This window comes from Chroicocephalus ridibundus, chromosome Z (assembly GCF_963924245.1).
Source record: "Chroicocephalus ridibundus chromosome Z, bChrRid1.1, whole genome shotgun sequence".
Classification (NCBI taxonomy): domain Eukaryota; kingdom Metazoa; phylum Chordata; class Aves; order Charadriiformes; family Laridae; genus Chroicocephalus; species Chroicocephalus ridibundus.
The window spans coordinates 42,649,641-42,673,165 of NC_086316.1; the positions used below are offsets into that span (position 1 = coordinate 42,649,641).

Here is a 23,525-nt window from a genome sequence, read left to right on the forward strand (position 1 = left end):
TTAGGGGACTGGAACACCTCTCTTATGAAGAAGGGCTGAGGGATTTGGGTCTCTTCAGACTGGAAAAAAGACCACTGAGCGGGAATCTTATCAACGCTTCTAAATACTTAAAGGGTGGGTGTCAGGAGGATGGGGCCAGGCTCTTTTCAGTGGTGCACAGCAACAGGACAACGGGTAACAGGCACAAACCTGAACATAGGAAGTTCCATCTAAACAACAGAAGAACTTCTTTACTTTGAGGGTGCCAGAGCACTGGCACAGGCTGCCCAGGGAGGTGGTGGAGTCTCCTTCTCTGGAGACATTCCAAACCCGCCTGGACGCGTTCCTGTGCAACCTGCTCTGCGTGACCCTGCTCTGGCAGGGGGTTGGACTAGATCTCTAGAGGTCCCTTCCAGCCCTGGCCATTCTGTGACTCTGTGATTTAAAAAACTTGTTACCTGTTTGTTCTGTGTAACTCCACTGCCGCCTTGTGGCAACTGCAAATCTGTGCAACCTAATGCTTCCAAACCCCGTGTTTTTTTGATGAGATGTAGAGCTAAGCTTGAAAAGCGTGTGGATGCACGTAAAAGCGCTTGTTATGCATCCGTGAGTGTACATGAGTACAGATGCTTTCAGATTTTTTTTTTCTCAAATCTTCCTCACTTTTAAAGAAAATAATCAATTGCTCCTTGATTTTCTTGTGTGATTTCCTGGACGCTGAGTCTGATTCACGTCTGCTGCTCAACATGTTTATGTGGGGTTTTTCCACTTCAGCCTGCACTACCATAGTCCACAAAAGACAACAGTCGGTAGAAGCAGTAGGGAAAAATACTTTTGGTTTCAAAAAGGCAGACTGAAAAGTTTTGGCAAGCTTACACTAATAATGGTATATGTATTATTGAAATAGTACATATAAAAAAAGAAAAGATAAAGCTGGAAAGAATGTCATGATTTAGCATTAGTTGAATACATACATTTGCATAACTGTTTATTGTTTGTTGTTTTTTTTCCCAAAGCTGTCATGTAAACAGTTATATTGAACTTTGATTCATGTTCTTGAAGTTAAATATGCACCTAGTGCTTTGCTGAATATGAATGAATTTTATGTACTAATAAAATACTGCCTGTGTTAGGTCTGCAGATTGGATTGTTGAAACAGTTTGAAACTGAATTACATCAATTAATTATGCGGGGTACGTAGTACACTTAATTTGAGTAAAGTTACCTCAGTGAATTAGGAGATGGTGATCACATGAAGAATTCTTTTGTATCCTGATACTTCCCCTCATGACTAACACTTAATTTTAGTGATTGAATCTGAAAAAGACGATTTTAATAAGTAGGAAATGGCAAACCTGTTGTCACTTGAACACACTATGTTTTGAAAACTCAAGATCATGAAATGTTTTCATTCTTGTTCCTTTAATTCAAATTGCAGCAAAGTTCTCTGATAACGGTTTGTAATTGCATGTTCTCCTCCCCCCTGCTTCCGTAAGTGAAATGAAAGAATCGCTGCATTTTCCAAATTGCTGTCCTGCAGGCACTCCCCAAGATCCTGAGTCAGACTGCCCCAGCATTCTGCATGGGCAGCTGCAGCTTTGTAGTTGAAAAGTCCAAGGAATCTACAGCACGAGTTGTTGTCTGGAGAGAGATAGGAGTACAAAGGAGCTACACAATGGAAAGCACGTTATGTGGATGTGACCAGGGCAAATACAAGGTAAGAAAATATATCAGTTAAGCTGTTCTTGCTTTATAATTTCTTCCATTTGCATTGGTATCTTGTTCTATAGCTTTGCTTGCTTGCTTTAAACTTCTAAAACTCTTTTAAGATCTATGTACACTGTTAGAGTGAAATTACATAATTTATAATATTATAGGTTGCATAACAGTCTTCATCTGTCACTTAGCACCCTCCCCCCCCCCCCCATATGTTATGCTTATTGGCTGTTTTAACAAGATTAATATTAATTATTGCTTATAACACATATATATGCATGTAGTTAAAAAAAATAAGAACTATTCTTTCCATTAGATTATTAAAATTGTGTAGTAATAAATGCCAATACTACAATAAAAATTTCCTTTACACATGGCAGTTTTAGACTTCACCATGGCGGTTCATGGTTCTTACCAGACACTTGCTAGTGTGCCTTGCAGAATTTTCCTGTGTAGCTACAGAAATAGGCGTATAAATCAGCATACTTTCATATCAGCTTACTAGAACTACAAATTACATGTATCTGAACTCGTCATAGTTGCTTAACTTCTTGACTTAAAACTTGCTTCCAGTTTGTCTCCTTCGAAAGTGCTAATGGGACTGTATATTTGAAAACAAAAGGTGACCTTGTTGATAGTTTCTCACAAGTAGAAAACTTATTTTAAAGGAAATATTTGTAGGGGAAAAAAGGATAACAACAACCTTAACATCTATCTGATCTCCGACTTCTGTCACTGGGTTAAATTTAGCTACAAATGGAAGCAAGTCTTTAAAATGAACATTCATGGAAGAAGTCACAGTTTCCTCCCTGAAAATAGTGTTTAGGAATGCTAATCAAGAAGATGCCCACAAGCCTCGAATAAGATGCTTGACAAAAAGAGGATCAGAAGGCCAGGATCAAGGGGGAGAGTTGGGCAGGAACAACAACGACAACAAAAAGTTGGTACAAGGTACATTTAATGTATGTTCCAACACCCATGCTTATCTCCCTAGACAGAAGACAGACAGATATTTTGGCAGGAATTTTAGTAGGTCTGTAACTAGTAAATGAATGAATTAATTTTGTCAGTTAACAGAAGCTTTCCTGTTATTGTCAGAATATTATTATTCCTCAGATGACATCATCATAGAGCTTTAAAAAAAATGAGAACTTATACAACTTGCTTATTTTGAAACTTCCAGAATATTCTTAAACAACCTTCATGGCTTTAGCAGTGTTGCTACAGGAAGTTCTTAAGAAAGTGAACTGAAGATGCTTTGTGGGCAAACTTTCAAGTTGCTTAACCTGCAAAGCCTTTCAGTAAGGGAGGAAGACAGCTGAATTATGTGGAAAAACCATTTAGTCAAAAAGGAAGAGCATTCTTCTAGGTAATATGAACTAGCTGATGAGATAAAATTGCTGTTCTGTCATTCATTTTATTTGAATAAAACAATTTGTGAGGTCTTAGTCATTCTCTTGAAAACACAGGAAGATTCTTCATTTTTTTCTTCACTATGATAATGCTCAGACTTATTAAGAAAAGGTATGTAGAAGGCTAAGGTGACTAGACAGCACAAGAAAAGGGCAACATTTCTCCAATGAGAAGGTCAAAGAAATGAAAAAGCTCAGTCTTTTCTTTTCTTTTCTTTCCTTTTCTTCTTTTTTGTAGAGGGAGTGGGGCCAGCAACTCTATGAATAAACTTGTAGTATAAATTAGATGTCATATTTCATAGTATGTTATTTCAAAACAGAGTGAGGAGTTAAACTGTAGAAATTCCCTCCTCTTCTACTTCCCACCGAAAAAACATGACAATTCTGATCTAAGGAACTGGACTGTGTATCGTGTAAAGGTCTGAAGCAATTTTCCAGTCTCCTTCTGGTTTGGCATCATCACTGAATTTTGTTCAAATCACAGAGAGGATTATTCAACAATTCTATTCTTTGTGGAAGAAATGCTGAGTCTTTGCCAAAGCTGGATATTATCAGAACATCAATTTTTCTTTTTTTAATCCTTTTTATTTTACTCAGGCAATGGTGATGCTAGACTATTGCCAGCCAGGAAACTGTTGAAGAATTGAAGTTATCAGTTCTTACCAGAATTTAGGATCCCTGGTGACAGAGCTATATCTCTTGAAGCAATCTTGTTTTAACTGCTTGTATGGGGCCTTTGTAATGTCTTGAGAATTGGTGCTGCAAATATTGCTCAGTCATCTGTGATTCAAGATACTGAAAAGCAACTCCTCAGTTTAAAAGATGTTCCAAGATCTACTATGGAGGACAATTAATATGTGAGACAAAAGAACAATTTCTTTAATAATTGAAACCACCTGAAAACTGAAATCAGTCCCTTTACCGATTGGAGATTAACAAGTTTGGGAGTATTGCTTAATTTTTAACTATATCAAGAAGATTTTTTTATCTGGCAATTTTGTGATGCATGTAAAGAGAAGACTTTAGGAGATAAACTTTCAGTCAACAAACTTTGTCAGTTACTGTGATTCTTCAGTCTCTAGGTTTTGAGTTCTCAAAAATGATGCATCTTTGTAGCCTTTGCTGAATAAGACTGCAGAAGAACAAGATGATGTTTAACTGTCCAACTGACTTCTCCAAATCTTAGTATGGCTGTGTTCAATTTATTAAGTACCTATGGCAGGAATATTCTTCTCAGCTTGAGGTCACATTCTGATCACCGAGACACGCTATTTGTGTGAAGGTATTCTCGTGATGTGTTTAGTAAGGAGGACTTCAGTGAGCCATCTAAAATGTCACAGTCTAGAAGAAAGACAGTTGTATAAAACGTAAAGAAAAAAGAAAATCCGTGCATGTTTAAAAATAAAAAAGCAGCTACTTGAAGGTGGCTTGTGCTTAAAAGCAATGCTTGTAATACCTAAGGAACTTCAGTAGGCCACAGTTAAAGGTACTAGAACAACAGTTGAAGGTAATTAGAAGGTCAAGAAGAGGAGTGTAATTAAGGCTTCAGTGAAAATGAACTTCACCTCAGGTCCCTGAGTTAGGGCAACTGTTTATTGTTATTTCCTGAAACAGGCATTGGATCTCTTGTTTCATGAAATTAAGAGATTTGGCTGATGGAAGAATAATAATGGATTAAGAAATCTGGTATTTGGCAGCTCTGTGTTATTGCATTCTCCATTATGTTTTAAAGAAATGACAGAAGCAAATCTAGGATTTGGCATGGACTTTTAGCACAAGTATGTAGACCCTTCAGTATAGTAAGTTCAAATTTTATTGTCCAGGCATTTCACAGATATCTACCTGCAATCTGATCCATTTAGGTCTGTCTTTAGTTATATCCTCTTCCTGCTATGCTGAAAATAGCAGCCTTGGAACATGCACACGCTGTTTTATCTTTCTAACAATTGTCTTTGCATCTTCTTTCATACTGTACTCTTGTCTTTTTTTGACTTACAGCCACTTCTATTATACTGTCTATAAGGAATCTTCCAACTAACGATAACTTCTTCAGCAACAGATGTAGACAATGATTGGAAAAGTTTCTGAACCTTCAAGTTGTGCACATTAGTAATCTGTGTAACAGTGAGATTACTGTTACACTTCTCCTTCCTCTTCTGCATACTTGTTGCCTCTTGTCCTTAATGTTATTTTAATCTCTTTGGGGCAGGGACTGTGTCTTCCTGTGATTAGCGTAGTGGAGCCCCAGCTATGATTGGGGTCTTCGAATGTTACTGACGTGCAAACAAATACAAAACAAAAACAAAAAAATTGGCCTCTGTGGATAAGGTACTGCACTGGGAGTGAGGAGAACTGATTTCTGTTCCCAGCGGGGTCAGTGACATGCTGTGAGACACTGTGCAAATCGCTTCAACCCTCTCTGCCTCCATTTCTCCATCAGTAAAGTGAGGATAATTCTTCCTTTATTAATAAAGTGCTTTGAAACCTCAGCACAAAAGCATTATAAAAGAGGTAAGTAGTATTACTATTAACAATAATTCTAAAATATCCAATTCTTGTTCACTGCTAACAGGTTTCTGTACCATTTGGCTGGAGGATGGCACTGTTTAGAATAGTGGATATAGCTTTATCTCTTGTTACTAAAAAGCACCTTGTTTGTGAAGACTACCGAGGGGAAATAAAAAAAAAAAAAAGAAGTCACAAGAAAAATAAACTTTCCGTTTATTAAGTGTGCATATGTTCAAGACAGAATTACATGAAGAATGTGCAGACTGTACCATTTCTGGAGCAACATAACACTTGCTTTTAAACCTTGCATTTTAAAATACAGTGTCAAGTGAGGCAATATACACAAAGAGTGCGTGTGTTAGCTTTTTAGTAAAAAAAAAAAGTTCCTCCTCCATTCTTTTTGCTTCATGTGTTTTCCTACTTGATGACTTAGCTTACCACCACTTCCAGGTTCTTCTGCTTCCCTGCTTATTTTGTCAAAGCTCCTTTTTAACTACCCTTTACCATAAGAGGCTTAGAAGATCCAAACTAAAATCCTTTTAAATTCTCCTAAGATACAGAAGTTGCAAAGGGGGAGATTGAGTTGGATTGTGACATTGAATTTGTTAGTGTATATACAGTCAGTACTAACCAATTCCATAAGCATTGAGGGTCACTCTGGAATATCACAGAATCACAGAACAGTAGGGGTTGGAAGGGACCTCTGGAGATCACCTAGTCCAACCCCCCTGCCAGAGCAGGGTCACCCAGAGCAGGTTGCACAGGAACGCGTCCAGGCGGGTTTGGAATGTCTGTAGAGACAGAGACTCCACCACCTCCCTGGGCAGCCTGTTCCAGTGCTCTGCCACCCTCAAACTAAAGAAGCTTTTCCTCATATTGGAATGGAATGTCGTTTCTTCCAGTTTCTGCCTGTTATCCCTTGTCCTGTTACCAGGCACCGCTGAAGAGTCTGGCCTCATCTTCTTGATGCCCATCCTTTAGGTACTTACAAGCATTGATAAAATCATAGACTCATAGAATGGTGTGGGTTGGAAGGGACCTTGAAGATCATCAAATCCCCTCTCAGTCTTCTATTCTCCAGGCTAAACAGACCCAGGTCTCTCAGCCTTTCCTCATGAGAGAGATGATCCATTCTCCTGATCTCCCATAGCACTCCACTGGACTCTCTCCAGTAGTTCCTTGTATTTCTTGAACTGGTGGCCCAGAACTGGACACAGTACTCCAGATGGGGCCTCACCAGGGCAGAGTACAGCGGGAGGATGACCTCCCTTGACCTGCTGGCCATGCTGTTTTTAACGCACCCCAGGATACCATTGGTCTTCATGGCCACAAGGGCACATTGCTGGCTCAGGGACAAGTTGTTGTCCACCAGGACTCTCAGGTCCTTTCCAGCAAGTCAATCCCTAACCTGTACAAGTGCATGGGGTTAACCGTCCCTAGGTGCCCTACATTTGCCCTTGTTGAACTTCTTTAGGTTCCTAGTCTCTAGACTGTCCAGGTGTCGCTGAATGGTGCCACAGCCTTGTGGTGTGTCAGCCACTCCACCCAGTTTTGTATCATCAGCAAACTTGCTGAGGGTACACTTTTCCCTCATCCGGGTCATCGATGAATATGTTGAACAAGGCTGGACCCAGTACTGACCCCTGGGGAGCACCACTAGTTACAGGCCTCCAACTAGACTGTGCCACTGATCACAACCTTCTGAGCTCTGCCATTCAGCCAGTTGTCAATTCAGCTCACTGCCCACTCATCTAACCCACACTTTCTTAGCTATGAGGATGTTATGGGAGATAGTGTCAAAAGCCTTGCTGAAGTCAAGGTAAACAACAGGCACTGCTCTCCCCCGGCCAGTCATGCCATCATAGATGGCTGTCAGATTTGGTCAAGCATGATTTCCCCTTGGTGAATCTATGTTGACCACTGCTGGTTACCTTCTTTTCCTCCACATGCTCAGAGATGACATACAGGATGAGCTGTTCCATCGCCTTTCCAGGAATGGAGGTGAGGCTGACTGGCCTGTAGTTTCCTGGGTCCTTCTTCTTGCCCATTTTGAAGACTGGCATGACTTTGGCTTTCCTCCAGTCCTTAGGCACCTCTCCTGTTCTCCATGACCTTTCAAAGATGATGGAGAGAGGCATGGCAATAACATCTGCCTGGTCCCTCAGCACTCGTGGGTGCATCCCATCAGGGCCCATGGATTTGTAGGTATTGAGTTTGCCTAAAATGATCACTAACCCGATCCTCCTCAATTGAGGGGAGAGTCTTCCTTACTCCAGGCTCTCTCTCTTACCTCCAGGGTCTGGGGTTCCTGAGGGTTGGCCTTAGCAGTAGAGACTGAAGCAAAGAAGGCATTCAGTAACTCCGCCTTCTCTGTATCCTCTGTCACCAGGGTACACACCTCATTCAGCAGCGGGCCCACATTTTCCCTAGTCTTCCTTTTGCTACTGATGTACTTGAAGAAGCTGTTCTTACTGTCCTTGACCTCCTAAATACTCTTTTCAGAGGAAAGTGTCTTGGTATATCATTTGATTTAGAAAACAGCTATGGCTTTTGATACTTTGTTGGTTTTGATTACTAAATGTGTGAATAAATGCTTTCAGAATTAACACATGTAGCCTCTAACTTACAGGAGGAGAAGAGATTTTTGTGTCAATGAGTAACTCGTGGCCTTAAATCTTATTTAAGAACAGCAATGAACTTGATCACAGCTACAGTATGAGTTCACTCATTTTCATTCTGATGGAACTTCTGTTGAAGAATCGTGTATTTGAAATACTAGTATTTTAAATTCCTTTTCATAAATTTTGTCTCAGGTTTTTAAAATAATTTATACATATAAACTTTACATGACCTGTGTCTCTCTTCCAATGCCACTGGGTTAAGTCCTGTTAATATTGATGTGCTAGAACTGTAGACTAGAAACCTTCAAAGAAATGTGGATGTGGCCAGAAATGTCTGTTCAGCCGTAGAGGAATCAAGTGGTTACGCTCTGAGTTTTCTCTGATACTCTACAGTTCTTATTTTTTCTGTCTTTAGATGAAGAAAGTGTATTAAATAAAATAACAAAATGTGTTTTAAATAGTAATTCTGCAGCTTGTGTTGATCCATCTGCATGTACCTATTTCGTATTTTTAAATCTTGTTTTAAATTAGGGATTGCAGATAGGGACAAGAGAACTGGAGGAGATGGGAGCAAAGTTCTGTGTTGGCTTACTGCGTTTGAAAAGAATGGCCTCACCTTTGGAGTACAATCTACCTTCTAGTCTGTTGGACATTGAAAATGAGCTGATTGAATCAAGCTGTAAAGTGACAAGGTAGTGCCCATTTATTATATTTACTTTTTTTTTTCAGGAAAAATTGAAGTTTCTCAAGTAACATAAAGATTCTCTCAAAAATGTTCTTCCACTCATCAAAAAAAAAAATTGATGTGTTGTGACCTGTTAGTGTAACTTTTAATCTAAGTATATTAGCGACCTGTTGTGTTAATTCAATTGCTTCAATTTCTGAGAAAACAATAAATACAGAGTTAGACTTTGTGTCACATTTTTTACTGGGATAAAAACTGGCAATTTTAATGTCATTGGGGAGTTGTTATATGCAGTAAAACTCAGTAGGTCTTAGGTTTCAGTTGTCTCTTTGAGAGCATTTTTTTCTTTTTTTACTACTGTCTACAGTATTAAAAATACATTTAGACAGACTTAAATTATATGAGTTACAGCACTGTGAGAACTGCAGATTTTTCTTTGGAACTTTTTTTTTCTTTTTTCCCTTCGGTAGAGATATATATCAACATTTAAATAATCTAAAACGTGTGAAATAAGGTTTGGGTCACAAAAGAAATGTATTGTATCTGCTCAGTAGCTAGCTTATTAAGTTGACAATTCTTAAAGCTCTAGATAGGCTTGCAAAAGTATGCATGCTATTGCATATTTCCGTTTGCGTAATTCATCACTGAAGTATCCACACATACGCAGTAATCGGCGATGCACAGCAAGTAAGTGATTTCAAATGTGCAGACATCTCTTTCTGAAAAATCTGATTAGAGATTAAATAAAGCAGAGCCCCTACTTCAGAAAAGCATTAAATTTAGAAAAGAGTAAGATTTGCACACTATAATATGTTACCATTTGACATACTTAGAGCTGAAAATGTTTTTCTAGTGGCCTTGGCTGTTGCTCCAACTTAGCTGACGTGATACTGTGGAAATTTGCAGAAAAAATGAAATTTATTATTGTTTGTGTGCAACTGAAACAAGGAGATGCTTAAGACTGAGACTTTGATTAGATGCTAGACTAAGTGTAGGTAGGATTAGATGCTACACTGAAGTGTTGGTAGGCTGACTGGGAGATGGTCGTATGGCAGATGCTGAAAAAAGCAGAAAGTACTCTACAACTCCTGGAATGGTATTAGCATGGTGTCTCCAGTGCAGGCGAAACACAGCATTTTAATCACTAAGAATGCTTTGGTGTTGTTTACTGTACTAATGTAACATTTATACCAAAATGATGGTAGCAGCGGAGAGCAGTGCTCAGCATTTGTAACGTTACTGTTCAGTGTATCACTCTAAATTTTCATTTAATGTTGTATGAATTTCTGTTAGCCTTGTTAGATGTAGTCTGAAAGTGTAAATGAATGAAGTGTAACTGTGAATGGTTTTGAACTCTTTTATCCCTTGCCTTGGTTGAAAAGTTGCCCATTAGAATGAATTAATGTAATTATCTGCTTTGCTCTAAAATGTCTCTTGCTTGTCCATTTGTGTAGCATAGTAGTTTAATGAGCAATACTACAGGGAGATTAGTACAGAAAATTTGCTCCACTGCTGTTATGCCAGGGGCAGAGATAGTTGATCATCAGGTAACTATGGAAAGCAGCTCTCTTGTCTTAAGCTTTTGGATTAAGAAAACACTGATTCAGTGAGTTTTATCTCATGGACAGGGATCAGCCTAAGGAGAAAAAACCTGAATTGCTTACGTATTGTTTTATATACGTTGCTAGGGATTCTGGATATGTATCATCTGAAGGTAGTCTGTTTAGGATTCTTCTTAAATCAATGAGAAGCTTATACTGTGTGATAGACACTTCAGTTGTTCATTGGGATGGGATGTAGGTGTTGACAAAAGAGACCAAAGCTTGAAAAGTGAAAAATGTTAACTGATAAGGGTGTGTGCAGATGCTTGAAAAAAATTATATAGTGTACCTCAAATAAATAAATATCTTCCTTGAAATAAAGCTGGGGTGTAAGGGGCAATATTTTATACTGTAATGCTCTTGAGAGAAATCACCAGATGGAATTCCACCTTTATGATAGAGGAAGTCTTACTACAGCAAATAAAATTAATTGTTTTGATTAGTTTTCCTCACAAGGCCTTTATCAAAATGAAAAGGAAAACTAGGAGATGGAAAAGGAGAAAAGCACACGACAGCTCCCTTCAAATACAAGAAGACAGGTGCAAAGAGCCTCTTCTCCCTAGGGCAGACAGGACCATGAGTAATGAACTTAAATTACAAGGAAAAGTCAGTTTAGACTTTAGGTAAAAATTCTATATGTCAAGCAAAAATGAAGTTTTGGAATAGTCATCTGGGGAAGGTGCAATCTCCACACGAGATTAAGACTAGTATAGACAGGCTTCAGTCTAGAATGGCAGTGGGAATAGCTGAATTAACCTTAATGCACAGAGGTGCACAAAGGGACTGTGGGAAACTTCTTCACTAAGTATCATACTTAATATAAATTACTTATTCATAAATTCTAAATAGTTAAAAGTCACTTTGTTCTCTTTTTTAAAGCATTGCTTTACAGCATTCTCTCAAGCCATTTGCATGTAAGCAAGGAAGTGCCTATGAGGGACCATATAGGAAAAAAACCAGACCCTTTCTGGGAAATAAGCATGCTGGGGTGGGGGCCTCTTTGAAGTGCTTGCACATTAATGCGTGCCGCATCGGGCATAAGTATGAGCAATTAGAAAGATCTGTATGCAGTTGCAGGGCTATGATATTGTTGCGATCATGGAGACGTGATGGGGATGCCTCCCAACTGGAGTGCTGCAGTGGAGGGATACAGGCTCTCTAAGTAAGGACAGGCCAGGCAGACAAAGAGGGGGAGTTGCCCCTTATATGACAGAGCAGCTGGAATGCATGGAGGTCTGCCAGGGGATGAATGACAAGCCAAGCAAGAGCTTATGGCTGAGGATTAAAGAGCAGATCACTCTGCATGACATAATAGGGGATGTCAGCTGTAGGGCTGCCTGACCAGGAAGAACAAATGGATCAGAGCTTCTACAGACAGCTAGAAGCAGCCTCATGTTGGCAAGCTCTGGTCCTCAAAGGGGACTTGAACCACCCCAATATCTGCTGAAGGAACAACACAGCAAGGCATATGCAGTACAGGAGTTTTCTGGAAATCATTGATGGCAATTTCCTTACCCAAGTGATACAAGAACCAACAAGGAGATGGATCTGCTGGATCTGGTACTCACAAACAAGGATGTTAGGATGTAAATATCGAAGGCAGCCTTGGCTGCAGTGACCATGAAGATGGGGTTCAGGTTCCCAATAGGAGGGAGAAGGGCAAAAAAGGCAAGATCACAACCCTAGACTTGAGGAGAGCACACTTTGGTTCTTCAGGTGTCTGCCTGATAGAGTCCTGTGGAATAAGACCCTGGAGGGAAGAAGGGACCAAGAAAGTTGGTGGATATTCAAGGACCACATTCTCCAAGCTCAAGAGCAGTCCATGCCCATGAGCAGAAACTTAAGCAAAAGTGGCAGGAAGCTTGCATGGATGAATGAGGAGATCCTGGCAAAACTGAAACATGTAAAGGAAATATATGTAGAAGGTGGAAGCAGAGACAGGTAACCTGGGAGGAATATAGAGGCACTGAGTATGCAGAGACATGGTTAGGAAGGATAAAGTCCATCTGGAGCTGATTCTGGTTGAGGTACTGAATGCCGCCTTCACCTTAGTCTTTACTAGGAAGACTAGCTTTCAGTAATCTAAGGACCCAGAGACTGGGGAAAGTCTGGAGCAAGGAATACTTACCCCTGGTGGAAAAGGAATATGTTGGAGAATACTTAAGCAGACTGGATTTTCATAAGTCTGTAGGTCCTGATGAGATGCATGCATAAGTGCTAAGGGAGTCATCTGATGTCACTGCAAGGCTACTCTCAATAATCTTGGAATGATTGTGGTGATTAGGATGGGTGCCTGAAGGCTGGAGGAAAGTGAATGTCATTCCTATCTTCAAGAATAGCAAGAAAGAGGACCCAGGGAACTACAGGCTGGTCAGCATCACCCTGGGAAGGTGACGAAACAACTAATCCTGGAAAGCATTTCAAGCCATATGAAGGAGAAGATTGTGAGTAGTCAATACAGATTTACTAAGGGAAGTCATGCTTGACCAACCTGAAAACCTTCTCCAATGAAATGACTAGCTTGGTAGATGTGGGGAAGGAAGTGGATGTTGTCTGTCTTGACATCAGTAAAATTTTTGACGCTGTCTGCCATAAGATCCTTGTAGAGAAGCTGATAAAGCATGGGCTAGATAGGCAGACAGTGAGGTGGATTAAAAACTGGCTCAACAACTGGGCCCATAGAGTGATTATGAGAAGCACAAGGTCTAGTTGGAGGCCAGTAACTAGCGGGTGTACCCCAGGGCACAATACTGGGTCCACTCTTGTTTAGCATCTGCATTAATGACCTGGATGATGGGGCAGAGTGTCCCAACCGCAAGTTTCCAGACGATGCTGGACTAGGAGTGGCTCATCCAGAGGGACCACGACAGGCTGTAGAAATGGGCTGACAAGAGTCTCATGAAGTTCAGCAAGAAGTGTGAAGTCCTGCACCTGGGGAGGAACAATGCCATACACCAGTACATGCTGGGGGCTGACCATCTGGATAGAAGCTTTGCAGAAAAGGCTGTGGGGGGTCATAGTGGACACCAAGTTGAACATGAGCAATGTGCCCTGGCTGCAGAAGGCTGCTGGTATCCTGGGCTTCATTAGGAGGAGTGTAGCCAGCAAGTCGAGGGATGTGATGCTTTGCCGCGATTGAGAGACGGGACGCTGCTTGATGCAAGCAAGATGTCAGTTTATTAGACGCGTTGGAAAGCTTTTATACAGCTACTTAACAGTTACATAAATTACACAAATTCTATCATTTCTAATTGGCTTAGCTCTAAATGTTTCATTACAATAATCCCTCCTACCCGCGGTTTCGCTACATGCTAGAAGCTACAGTTTTGGAATGTGTTAAAAGCTACAGTGATAACTTGTTGTCTACTCCCTACTTCTTCAAGGTTATTTATCTCAGACCTGCAAGGCCAGTTGTTCCCTGGCTCCTCAGATTTATTTGTCTCAGGTCTGCAAGGTCGGCATACCCTCGAATTTCTTGCATACTTGTACTTTTCTGCTAGCCGCCCCCAACAATGCTTCCTTCTTCTCAGCAGCACTGAGGCCACACCTGGCGTACTGTTTCCAGCTCTGGGTTCCCCAGTACAAGAGAGACATGGACATACTGGAGAGTCCAGTGAGGGACCCTTAAGATGATGAAGTGACTGAAGCATCTCCTGTAGGAGGAAAGGCTGGGAGAGCAGGGACTGTTAGTCTGGAGAAGACGACTCAGGGGGCATTTTATTAAGGTGTACAAATACCTGAAGGGAAGTTGTAAAGAAGTTAGAGACAGGCTCTTTCTGGTGGTGTCTGGTGATGGTCTAAGAGGCAATGAGCATGAACTACAGAGGACATTCCATTTAAGCATTATATATATAACGGTTAGATATATACTTGTTGTGAGGGTGTTCAAACACTGGAACAAGTTTCCCATGGGAGTCTTTATCCTTGAAGATATTCAAAAGCTGAATGGGCATGGTCCTCAGCAACCTCCTGTAGATTGCTCTGCTAGAGCAGGGGTGTTGGACAAGATGACCTCCAGAGGTCCTTTTCAACCTCAGCCATACTGCGGTTCTGTGAAAAGGGGGAAATGTCTTTAAGTCTGTCCTCAAAAGACGCTGAGTGCTGGTGTTGTGGGCAGCTCTGAATTGGAGTGCTAATTAGATAATTAGAATACAGGGTTCTAAAATCACAATATAGTTATATTTCTCTCCCTCAGAACTTTCACAGCCAGACTCCTGATCCCTTGGCACTTCTGCCATATACGCTTTAATAATTTTGTAAATATGAAGTCTTCCATAAATACAGGGCGACCGTAAGGCAGTTGCACTTGACAGCTATTGTAGATGGTCTCTAAATGATAGTTTTTCAGCAAGGGCATGTGTTTCTTCCTTGAGTTCCTTGTGTGTGTTGATGCAGCATGTTGAACTTCAAAATTTAATACTGATATGTTACACCTATTAATCATACTTGCCAGTTTTTAGGGGGTTTACTTTTTTTCTTCATTTGCAGCTACTGTTATATGTTAATGAGACTGTAATATTTTTCCCATCCGTAAGTGTTATATCATTGTCAATTTTATTAGAAATAAGCTTCAATATAAATGTGTCTTATGTTGTTGCTAGGAGCGAGGGGCACAGGGACTGTTTCATACTGGGTTTTCTGAAAGCACTAATAAAAGACTTACTACTGCGAAAACACAGTGTAGTTGGCTTGGCACATGTGAGCATAGATGAAAAATAACATGAGGCTCATAATAAGGGTAATATTATGGAGACTGCACATGGAAATGTTTATAATCCTGTTGTGTGAGGAAGGTAACTGGTAGTCAGGAACTTCAAAAAACAGGAAGGTTCAGTCTCCATCCCAAAAGACCAGGTCCTGAAAATCACAAAATTAATTCTACTGCAAGACAAAATTTTAAGTTGGAGAGTGATCATGAATAAGTTAATTCAGTGTTTTGAAACTGAATTTGTATATAGAAAAAAAATATATTTTCCTTTGGTCATTGCACAGCTACAGATGGTGAAAGGTAATAACCAAATGCTCCTGCACTGAAGAAATTAAGGCAGTGGATAAAAAAATCAGATCCTGTGCATTGCGAAATGAACACTGAAACCTTCATTGGAGAAATCTGTTAACAACTGTTTAGATTTTTCTAATGTCCAATGGCTTTGTTTCTTAAATTTATTAAATTTAAATCTACTAAATGTAAATCTACCTTAATAATGCTAAAATAGAAAAATAGGTAGCGTGAAGTAAGAAAATAGTGCCTTGCTCTCAGTGTTCATATAGGAATATTGTATACCTATGTGAGAATCTGTGATGGAAAAACTACGTGTGTAAATTCGAACAACTTCTCTTTAAAATGTGGCATTAAGACTGAAATATGTTGTGTATTTGTACCTGACTCTCTGTGTGTTCTGGCCCCATCTTGAAAGTGATTTGATAATTATAATTATTTATACAGAGACTTATTTCATTGAATTCAGTGGAAGTGCTTTTTATTTAAAAAATGGGAGTGAAATCAGAGACTTAACAGGGAATATTTTTCAGAGAAAAGTGCAAAGTGTACTGCTGTCTCTGTCACTACTGGAGTATTGACCAACTATCAGACTGTCTCTTTTTTCAAGTGAGAATTTTCTTAAACTTTTTGTGTAACCACGGCAGCCTTATGTACAGTGACTGATTTTCTGTACATGCTGATGCATCATCAAACAGATTTGTTCATGAAAAGTTACCTAAGCAATCATCTCTAATTAAAAAATTGAAATATATTTAAGTACATAATACTTAGCCTGGCAAAATGTTCCTCTAGTAAATCTAGAACAACACAGCTAGATTTTTTTAAAAAATTATAATTTTAGTATCCTTCTGAGACAGGAATGACCCATCTCTATGCATGATAATAGGAATTTGCTATCCGTATAACTGGGTTGACTCCATTTTATTTTGATAGCTGCGCTGTGTGCATACAAGCCATCATTTTTGCATAAACAAGAAGCTTTAATTTTTTTCACAGTGCCTCCACTATTAGCAATAAAAGTCATTAATGCTTGCACATTATTTTCTTTCATTCTTTGCTAAAGGGATTAATACTGCCATAGGTGGAATTAAGAGATGATCCGATTTTTGTTTGCGGAAGCTCAGAAGCCGAGTTCTGACATATTCTGACATTCTGACCTCAGGCCATCAGACTTTTTGCCTCAATTACTTGGAAAAGTCTGTCTGGAGCAGAGCAATTTTATTCAGCTCCCCAACAAATATGTGCATGTGACAACTGGGCCAGATATCCTTGGGGTCCAAGTTTCCTGTCTTTGGTACACTCGCTGCATGTCTCAGCAGAAAGTTTAAAAACCTGTACAGTTTATGAATGATGATGCGCAAGGGTGAAGTCTCATGTTATTTATTTTTAGGGACTGGGTTATATTCAGAACTGAAACACATACTGTATAACAGATTGTAGTTACAGGCCAGCTCTTTTATGGGATAATGGCGATACCGTGTTCCTCTGTTTTGGATATTATTTAAAATAGATTTTAATATAATAGTCTTTTCTAATTAATTCTATTGAAGTCAACTTTGTGCTGTCTCAGGAAGTACAGGATGAGGACATAGTGGATAGGTGTTGAGAACAAAAAAAAAAGGAAAAAAAAATTATGAGGAATATTTTAACAGCCAAAGAAGAGCATGGATTTTTTGCCCTGATCTTTCATAGATTTGAGGGTTTTGGGGAGGGGTAGGTTCTATTTAAGCAGTATTTTTGTATGATCACTGAACAAGTTTTCAAGGCTATTCTGTAACTCCCTTGTACAGTGGAAAGGAAGACTGGACACTGCCTCAAGGTGTTAAAGTTCATTCAGATTCCATAATCATAATTTTTCTTATCTTCCTGGGGGTGCAAGAGGCATTCCAGAACATTTTGCTAGAAGGCTGCAACTAGTTTACATACAAACGATGAGTACCAGCTCCTCAGCAAACTCTTGAGCTCTCCTTTTCCCACTTCCCCATCCAATGACAATGAAATGTAAAGAATCCCAGGGCTGATATTTCTGGGTGCACTTACAGCTGAAGCACAGGGGAGTTGGGCTCCCTAGCCGTATGAGACCTCACTCCTGTTCAGAGGAAAAGTTTGCTTGGTAGGGTTTTCTTTCTCCCCCTCTGCTACCTGTAAGGATCTAGTTACTTTTCTGTGCAGCAGACGTCCCTCTCTTTGTAATTAACAGGAAATAGATTTTCATTTTTTTTTTTCTGTTTCTTAGTACTTTAAAAAAACAGATTTTTATTAACACTTCTTGAAACCTGTAAACTTCTTGAAATCTGGGAACTATGTTGTCCATTTATCCTTTGATTCAATCCTTGTATCCAAAGTGCTGAAGTTTTAGTGTTTCTGTACGGTTCTAGACAAGATACTAAAAATATCTATCAGCTGAGGCATCTGTTTATTAGGTATCTATTTACTTGACTGCTGGCAATATACAAAGAGCCTCTATTGAGTAAAATTCATAAAGCTAATGTCTATTTCTCTTCAGAGAAAGTTACGGGTCAGAAGACAGTCACACAATTCCTTGCTTTATATGCCTGGACTTTCATTCCCATTATTCTATTATAATAACAGTACTGCTTATACTTCCCTCACACCTACATGATTCATGGCTCCTTTCTTACCATTAGAGATGAATGAGAGGCTTCCTACAGAAAATGCAGGTAAAAAAATCATGACTAAAAAGTATAAAACAAAGTAGTTTTTACACAGCTGTAATGTACCTGTAATGTTAGAGTAGAACAATTAATAAATTGTAGTTATTTTCTTTTATTTTGGATGTTGTTTGTGTTACTTTTTACAAAAACACAATTTTAATGTTTTGGGGGATAAGCAGGCAAGTTTAAACATTCAAGTCTAAACACACAGAAGCACTGCTTTTATTTTTTGCAAATGATTTTGAGAGTTTCTCAAATTCTTTTTGGTTTTACTGGTTATACTTAAAATGACCAAGTAAATGTTAATATTCTAAAATATGCCTCCAGTATTTCATTACACATAGGCTTAGTTTCCATGAGTTCATTTTGAACCATGGCTGAAACACATTTGACTTAAGAAAAACAAAACAATAAGTAGATTTATTTCCCTCTGACAGTGCCCTTTAACATTTTAAGTGATGAATTAAACACTTTATTTTCCTTTAATTATTTCAGACCCATTTGCCAATGTTTTCCCCCCAGTTCCAAATGGAAAAGATTAGACGAAATGTAATACTGATCTTGTAGTAAGAATTATAGTTGTTATGCTGACAGGTTTGATAGGGTCTGTATGCAATGAAACAAAAACACATGACTGCAGTCATAACTGTTAGGCCTTACTGGAATTATCCTTTGCGCAATAACTTGACCTCTTTTTGGAAATTCTAGTCGTTTCATTGATTGTTTTGAGGCTCATTGGCGTGTTCTAGAACATGGTGTATTTTTGTTTGTTAATTTGATTTAATTATAGCAGAGAAGCAGACTTGAGCTTTTGGGACTCAGCATGTCTAGAAAATGGTAGAAAAAGTAGGCTGCCAAAAGGAGCCGTGGGAAAGAAAAAACCTGATGCAAAATCCACTTCCTGCACTTAGTCTTACACTTGAGAAAAGACAACAGACTGGTGGGGCAAGGAGTGAAGGGTACATGCAGCGAGAATGTGTCCAAGATCTTCCTGCAAAGGGTCTCTCTCTAGGCTGCCAGAAGGAAACGGGATCTGTGCTACTTTATTTCCCTCCCCCTTCATAACTCTTAAATTTGCCCACATATTTGCATACTTCTAATCTCCTTCACTTGGGAGTAAAAGTTTTTTCCTTCCTATTCTCCTGCAGCATTTGAGCTTTTCTTGCCCTTTCTTCCAGCATATTAGGAGTACAACTTAGTTAAAAAGCAGGCATCTTACACTGCAACTTTTGTTCTGTCTGTCTGTCTGAATGTTGGAAGAAAAGGCTTCCAAAAATGAGACCCAGAATTTCAGTGGTGGGCCTGGTGGCAGTGCCCATGCACCAGGACCTTCCTCTGGCCCAGGTGAAATTGATTGCTTTTTGTTCTGTGTAGACTGTAGCATCAGAGTACTGTTTGTCTTCTCTAGGGCAAGATAAGGAAACTAGTAATCTTGCAGGGGGGAGACACTTTAAAACAAGGCTTGCATGGGATTTGGATACCCAGCTTCTTATGGCTTAGAAAAGAGTTGGACATGTTGTTCTGCTCTTTAGCCTTGGAAATTCCCTTGAGGAAATACCCTTACTACTTGGGAAAAACACATAGGTGAAGAGCTCCTGAAGGGGACAGCACGTGTAGCTGCGTGTGCGTCGCTGCCTACTGTAGCAGCATTGCTTATCCCTAGAAGAGAATGTAGACCCTAAAGGGAAATTAAAAGGAAAAGTGTGGAGAAACAATTCCTTTGTGAAACTTCCTGACTCTCTTTCTCCTGTAAAATTTTCCCTCCGCTGGTAACGCAGTTTTAAAAAGAATCATTAGTTCTTCAGATTTTTCTCTCCTTCCTTTCCCAACTCCCTCAGTAGCTACAATTCTCCATAGTTTGTCAGGGAATATTTCTTAATTTTTTCTTCCAAAGTTTTAAGATGTGTACACTTCCCCTGCAGTCTCAGAAAACCGCTGATCTCCATGGGGTTGAAATCAGTAATGGTTGTGTCTGGCTTGTGTATTAATTTCTCTGTAATTGAGTCATAATGAAAAATCCAAGTATGTCTTTTGAGGGACAAATAAAATTTTAGTTTGAAAGTTAGTGAATAAGTTTATCTTTTAATATGTATGGAGCATTAATATAAATAAGAAAACACATAGTAAGGTATTGTCATTAAAAAAAATCATGTAAATACATTTTAGAAAAAGAGTTGTGTTAATTCCTAAATTTAGTGTATTCAATGGCAGGTGATGCAGAAGTACTCTTTTTTTAAACGAAAAGGATATTCTTATGGTCTTCATGTTTATGAAGAACTTTAGTATTGCATCAGATATATTAATCAGGTATTTAGGAGCTCATCTTCTTACCCATAAAATTTTGTTAAAGTAAAATCTGCGAAACTTCAGGTTTTCATATAATATTCTCTTTTAACTGCTGTGACTTCAAAGCAAATACAGGGATTATGGCATCCCTTACATTACAGAACTGTAGTTGTGTGATAAACAACCTCTGCTAACCTGAGCAAAATAATGGTTTCCTTTTAAAATGAAAAGCGGGAGGTGTAGGGGTAAAGGAAGAGGGATTATTGAGCAAGTTAATTAGAAACAGCCCAAGGGAAATGTTAGGAAATTAAAACCCAGAGAATCAGCATGACGGTAGCTAAAAATATATTGTCACAAGATATGCCGAGGGTGGGGAGCGGCAGGGAGGCATATAAAGAATTTGATTAAACAGCAAGAAATTTTTTCAGGTGTTTTGGTTTCTACACTTTTTTTGTGCCCCAGCTTCAGTAAAACAGTGAAGTAATAATTACACTCTGCAGATTCAGGCGAGCCTGTAGAATAAAGATTGATGGAAAATTAAATATCCACGTTTAACATTTGCTACATCAGACAAAAACATGCCATGGGAGAGCAAATATACGTGAGTGGTTTGTGACACAGGTTTTTCCTTTGAATGCAGAGAGTACTCAGATACAATTCTGTGAGGAATAAAGACTCAAGAAAGGGAAAGTGAAAAAATAATCTTAATAAATATAATCGTAACACTTATTTTCAGTAAGAAATGATTGAGAAGTCATGGTGCATTGTTCTGGATGGTAATAGAAAGCTAAGATTATTATGAGGCAGCTTTCAGAGCTAGTTTTAACATTAAAAGCTTATGTAGCTTTGAAAATAAGATCTGTTCATCTATTCTAATGGTACTTTTCTCGGGTAGAGAAAGTAATTTATAGTTTTGATTTTTATTTTATTGAATGGGTAATGTCAACAGAAAGCATCCCTCGGTTTCAGACGAGAATTTTGAATGTATACACGCCAGAGCAAATGTCTAAAATGTGTTGCATCATACACACTGACTTTAAGACTGTGCACAGTGGCTGAATTTCTATAAGTTAGGGGCATGCCTACATGCTTACACGTAACTAAGTAAAATAAATTTATACAAATGTAACAAATACGTATTTAATACATATAACTGCCTGTTTCTAAAGACAATATAAACCGGGACATATTCTATGAACTGACAAGCCACTTTGAAGAGGTGAACTATGTGGTTTGTTTGTGTGTCCGGTTCTGTGTTTGTTCTTTAAAATACATTTTGTTAGTTACTTTTTTAACTGGATCAACTATGCAAGGCTAATTTCCAAGTAATGACACTTACTAAAAAGAACAAATAGAATTTTTGTAAGAGCTTTATTATTCTGTATTATACCTCACTAACATGAATTTTTATAAGCACCTACTGTAATGCATTAACATCCCATTATCAGTGTTAATAAACATTGGCATAGGTCATTGTAGTTTTCTGTTTCAGTATTCAGAATTATTGGTTAATATTAGGTCAGCATTCAGATTTAATGGCTCCATTTCCTGTGAATTTAATTAGTCTATCCTGCAGTTGCAGCGTGGATTCCTTGCATACAAAAGCTAACAAGTCAATGCCTGCGTTAAGTTACTTGAAGCAGAAGTTGCAAAAAAGCTGTCTGCTTGTTGGATTGTGATATATTTGGTGAAGTTCCTTTCATTGTGTTCTTTAAATAAATGAAACATTTAAGCTTTTTCCTCCCCCCAACTTTTTTTTCCTTGGAAAAAGTGTTGGTAGGTAGTGACTTCCTAGGGTGGAAAGCGTCACAGGAATGAAAGCACAGAAAAATTGTATTCCTTTGCTGTTTCTACCACAGGTTCTTCATGAAAAGCATGTGTCGTTATGGTATGTTATGTTCCCTACCTGTAAAATGAAAAAGGTGTCTTAGCAAAGATACTGGTTATTTCCCTCACTGTCTCTCTTACATGGAAGCAATTTTGTTTTAAGCACCCAGTTCATTAACCAGTGTAGTGGGTTGTTGCCCTTGTTACAACTTAAATAATCTTTAAAAGTATTTAGTTTTGTGGACCATTCTTTTTTGCATGGCTTAAGCAGGAATTTGTTTAGTGAACTATGATACATATTATTTTTAATGTAAGTCCAGAGACCGTGAGTGAACTGATTTTTTTATAACTTTACTAGTTTAGGTCTTCTGTCCTTTTTTTTCTAAGCTAGGACTAAGTGTTATTCTCATTTGTTCTTCTCCCAGTATTTGAGCTAACTGTCAACAGCACAAAACATTACAGTGTAGCATGTCATTGAGGGTACAGGTAGAGGAGGAATACTAGGAAATTTATTTATATTGAAGAGAGATTGCATTGCAGATTTCAGGTGGTCCACTTAAGGTCCTAAAAGACCTGTAGGAAGAAGCAGTGATTAATCCTTTTAATTATAAAGCCATAACCAAGCTAGGCTGTTGTGTGGCTTAAGACAAAATTAATGAAAACTAATACGCAAACGTTTCTGCAAGTACCCTGTGATCTCAATAAGAACATTCTCATTGTTTTGTATGAGTTCTGTATGATTTGATTATTAGGTAAAATGCATTACAAAACCCTCTTAGGACTTCATCTGAATATAAAATCACTTATGAAGTATTTAGGAATACTTAGCACTTTTAAGCAGATATCTTTTTCTGTCCCAAGGGAGGTTAGTAAAACTGGGTCTGGAAAACACTTCTTTTTTCTCTGTCCTAGGGAGGTGAGAGGATCAGAAAGTCATATTTTAACCTTTCTTCAGTTAACACTGAAGGTGTTAGTCCTCTTATTCTTGGAGGCCACTAGCTAAGGGCAATAGACCATTCTGTGGGCAGTCTCTCAGTTCCTTAAATCCACTGCCTCTGAGTTGCAAGGTGTAACACACAAATTTTAAGTTTTAACTGCGTGCAAGTGTGTGAGGACCTGATGTGAGTCAAGTGATTCAGATAGGAACTTAATCTTAGTTGTAGGTATAAACGTGACTTCTTGTTCTGTCATCTCTGGTACATACAGTGCAATT

The 23,525-nt window shown here is 38.8% G+C and overlaps 1 protein-coding gene across 9 annotated transcripts in view; it reads left to right on the forward strand.

Annotated features, from left to right (window-relative positions):
* The window catches only part of AGTPBP1 (ATP/GTP binding carboxypeptidase 1), an 81,973-nt gene that overhangs the window by 54,472 nt on the left and 3,976 nt on the right, over nucleotides 1–23,525 (forward strand). For 5 of the 9 annotated variants that reach the window (XM_063319601.1, XM_063319602.1, XM_063319603.1 and 2 more), the window contains exons 25-26: nucleotides 1,520–1,696; nucleotides 8,768–8,928. In XM_063319601.1, the coding sequence (XP_063175671.1) occupies nucleotides 1,520–1,696; nucleotides 8,768–8,928 (338 nt within the window). The other 4 variants (XR_010069026.1, XM_063319606.1, XM_063319608.1 and 1 more) reach the window with 4 other exon arrangements.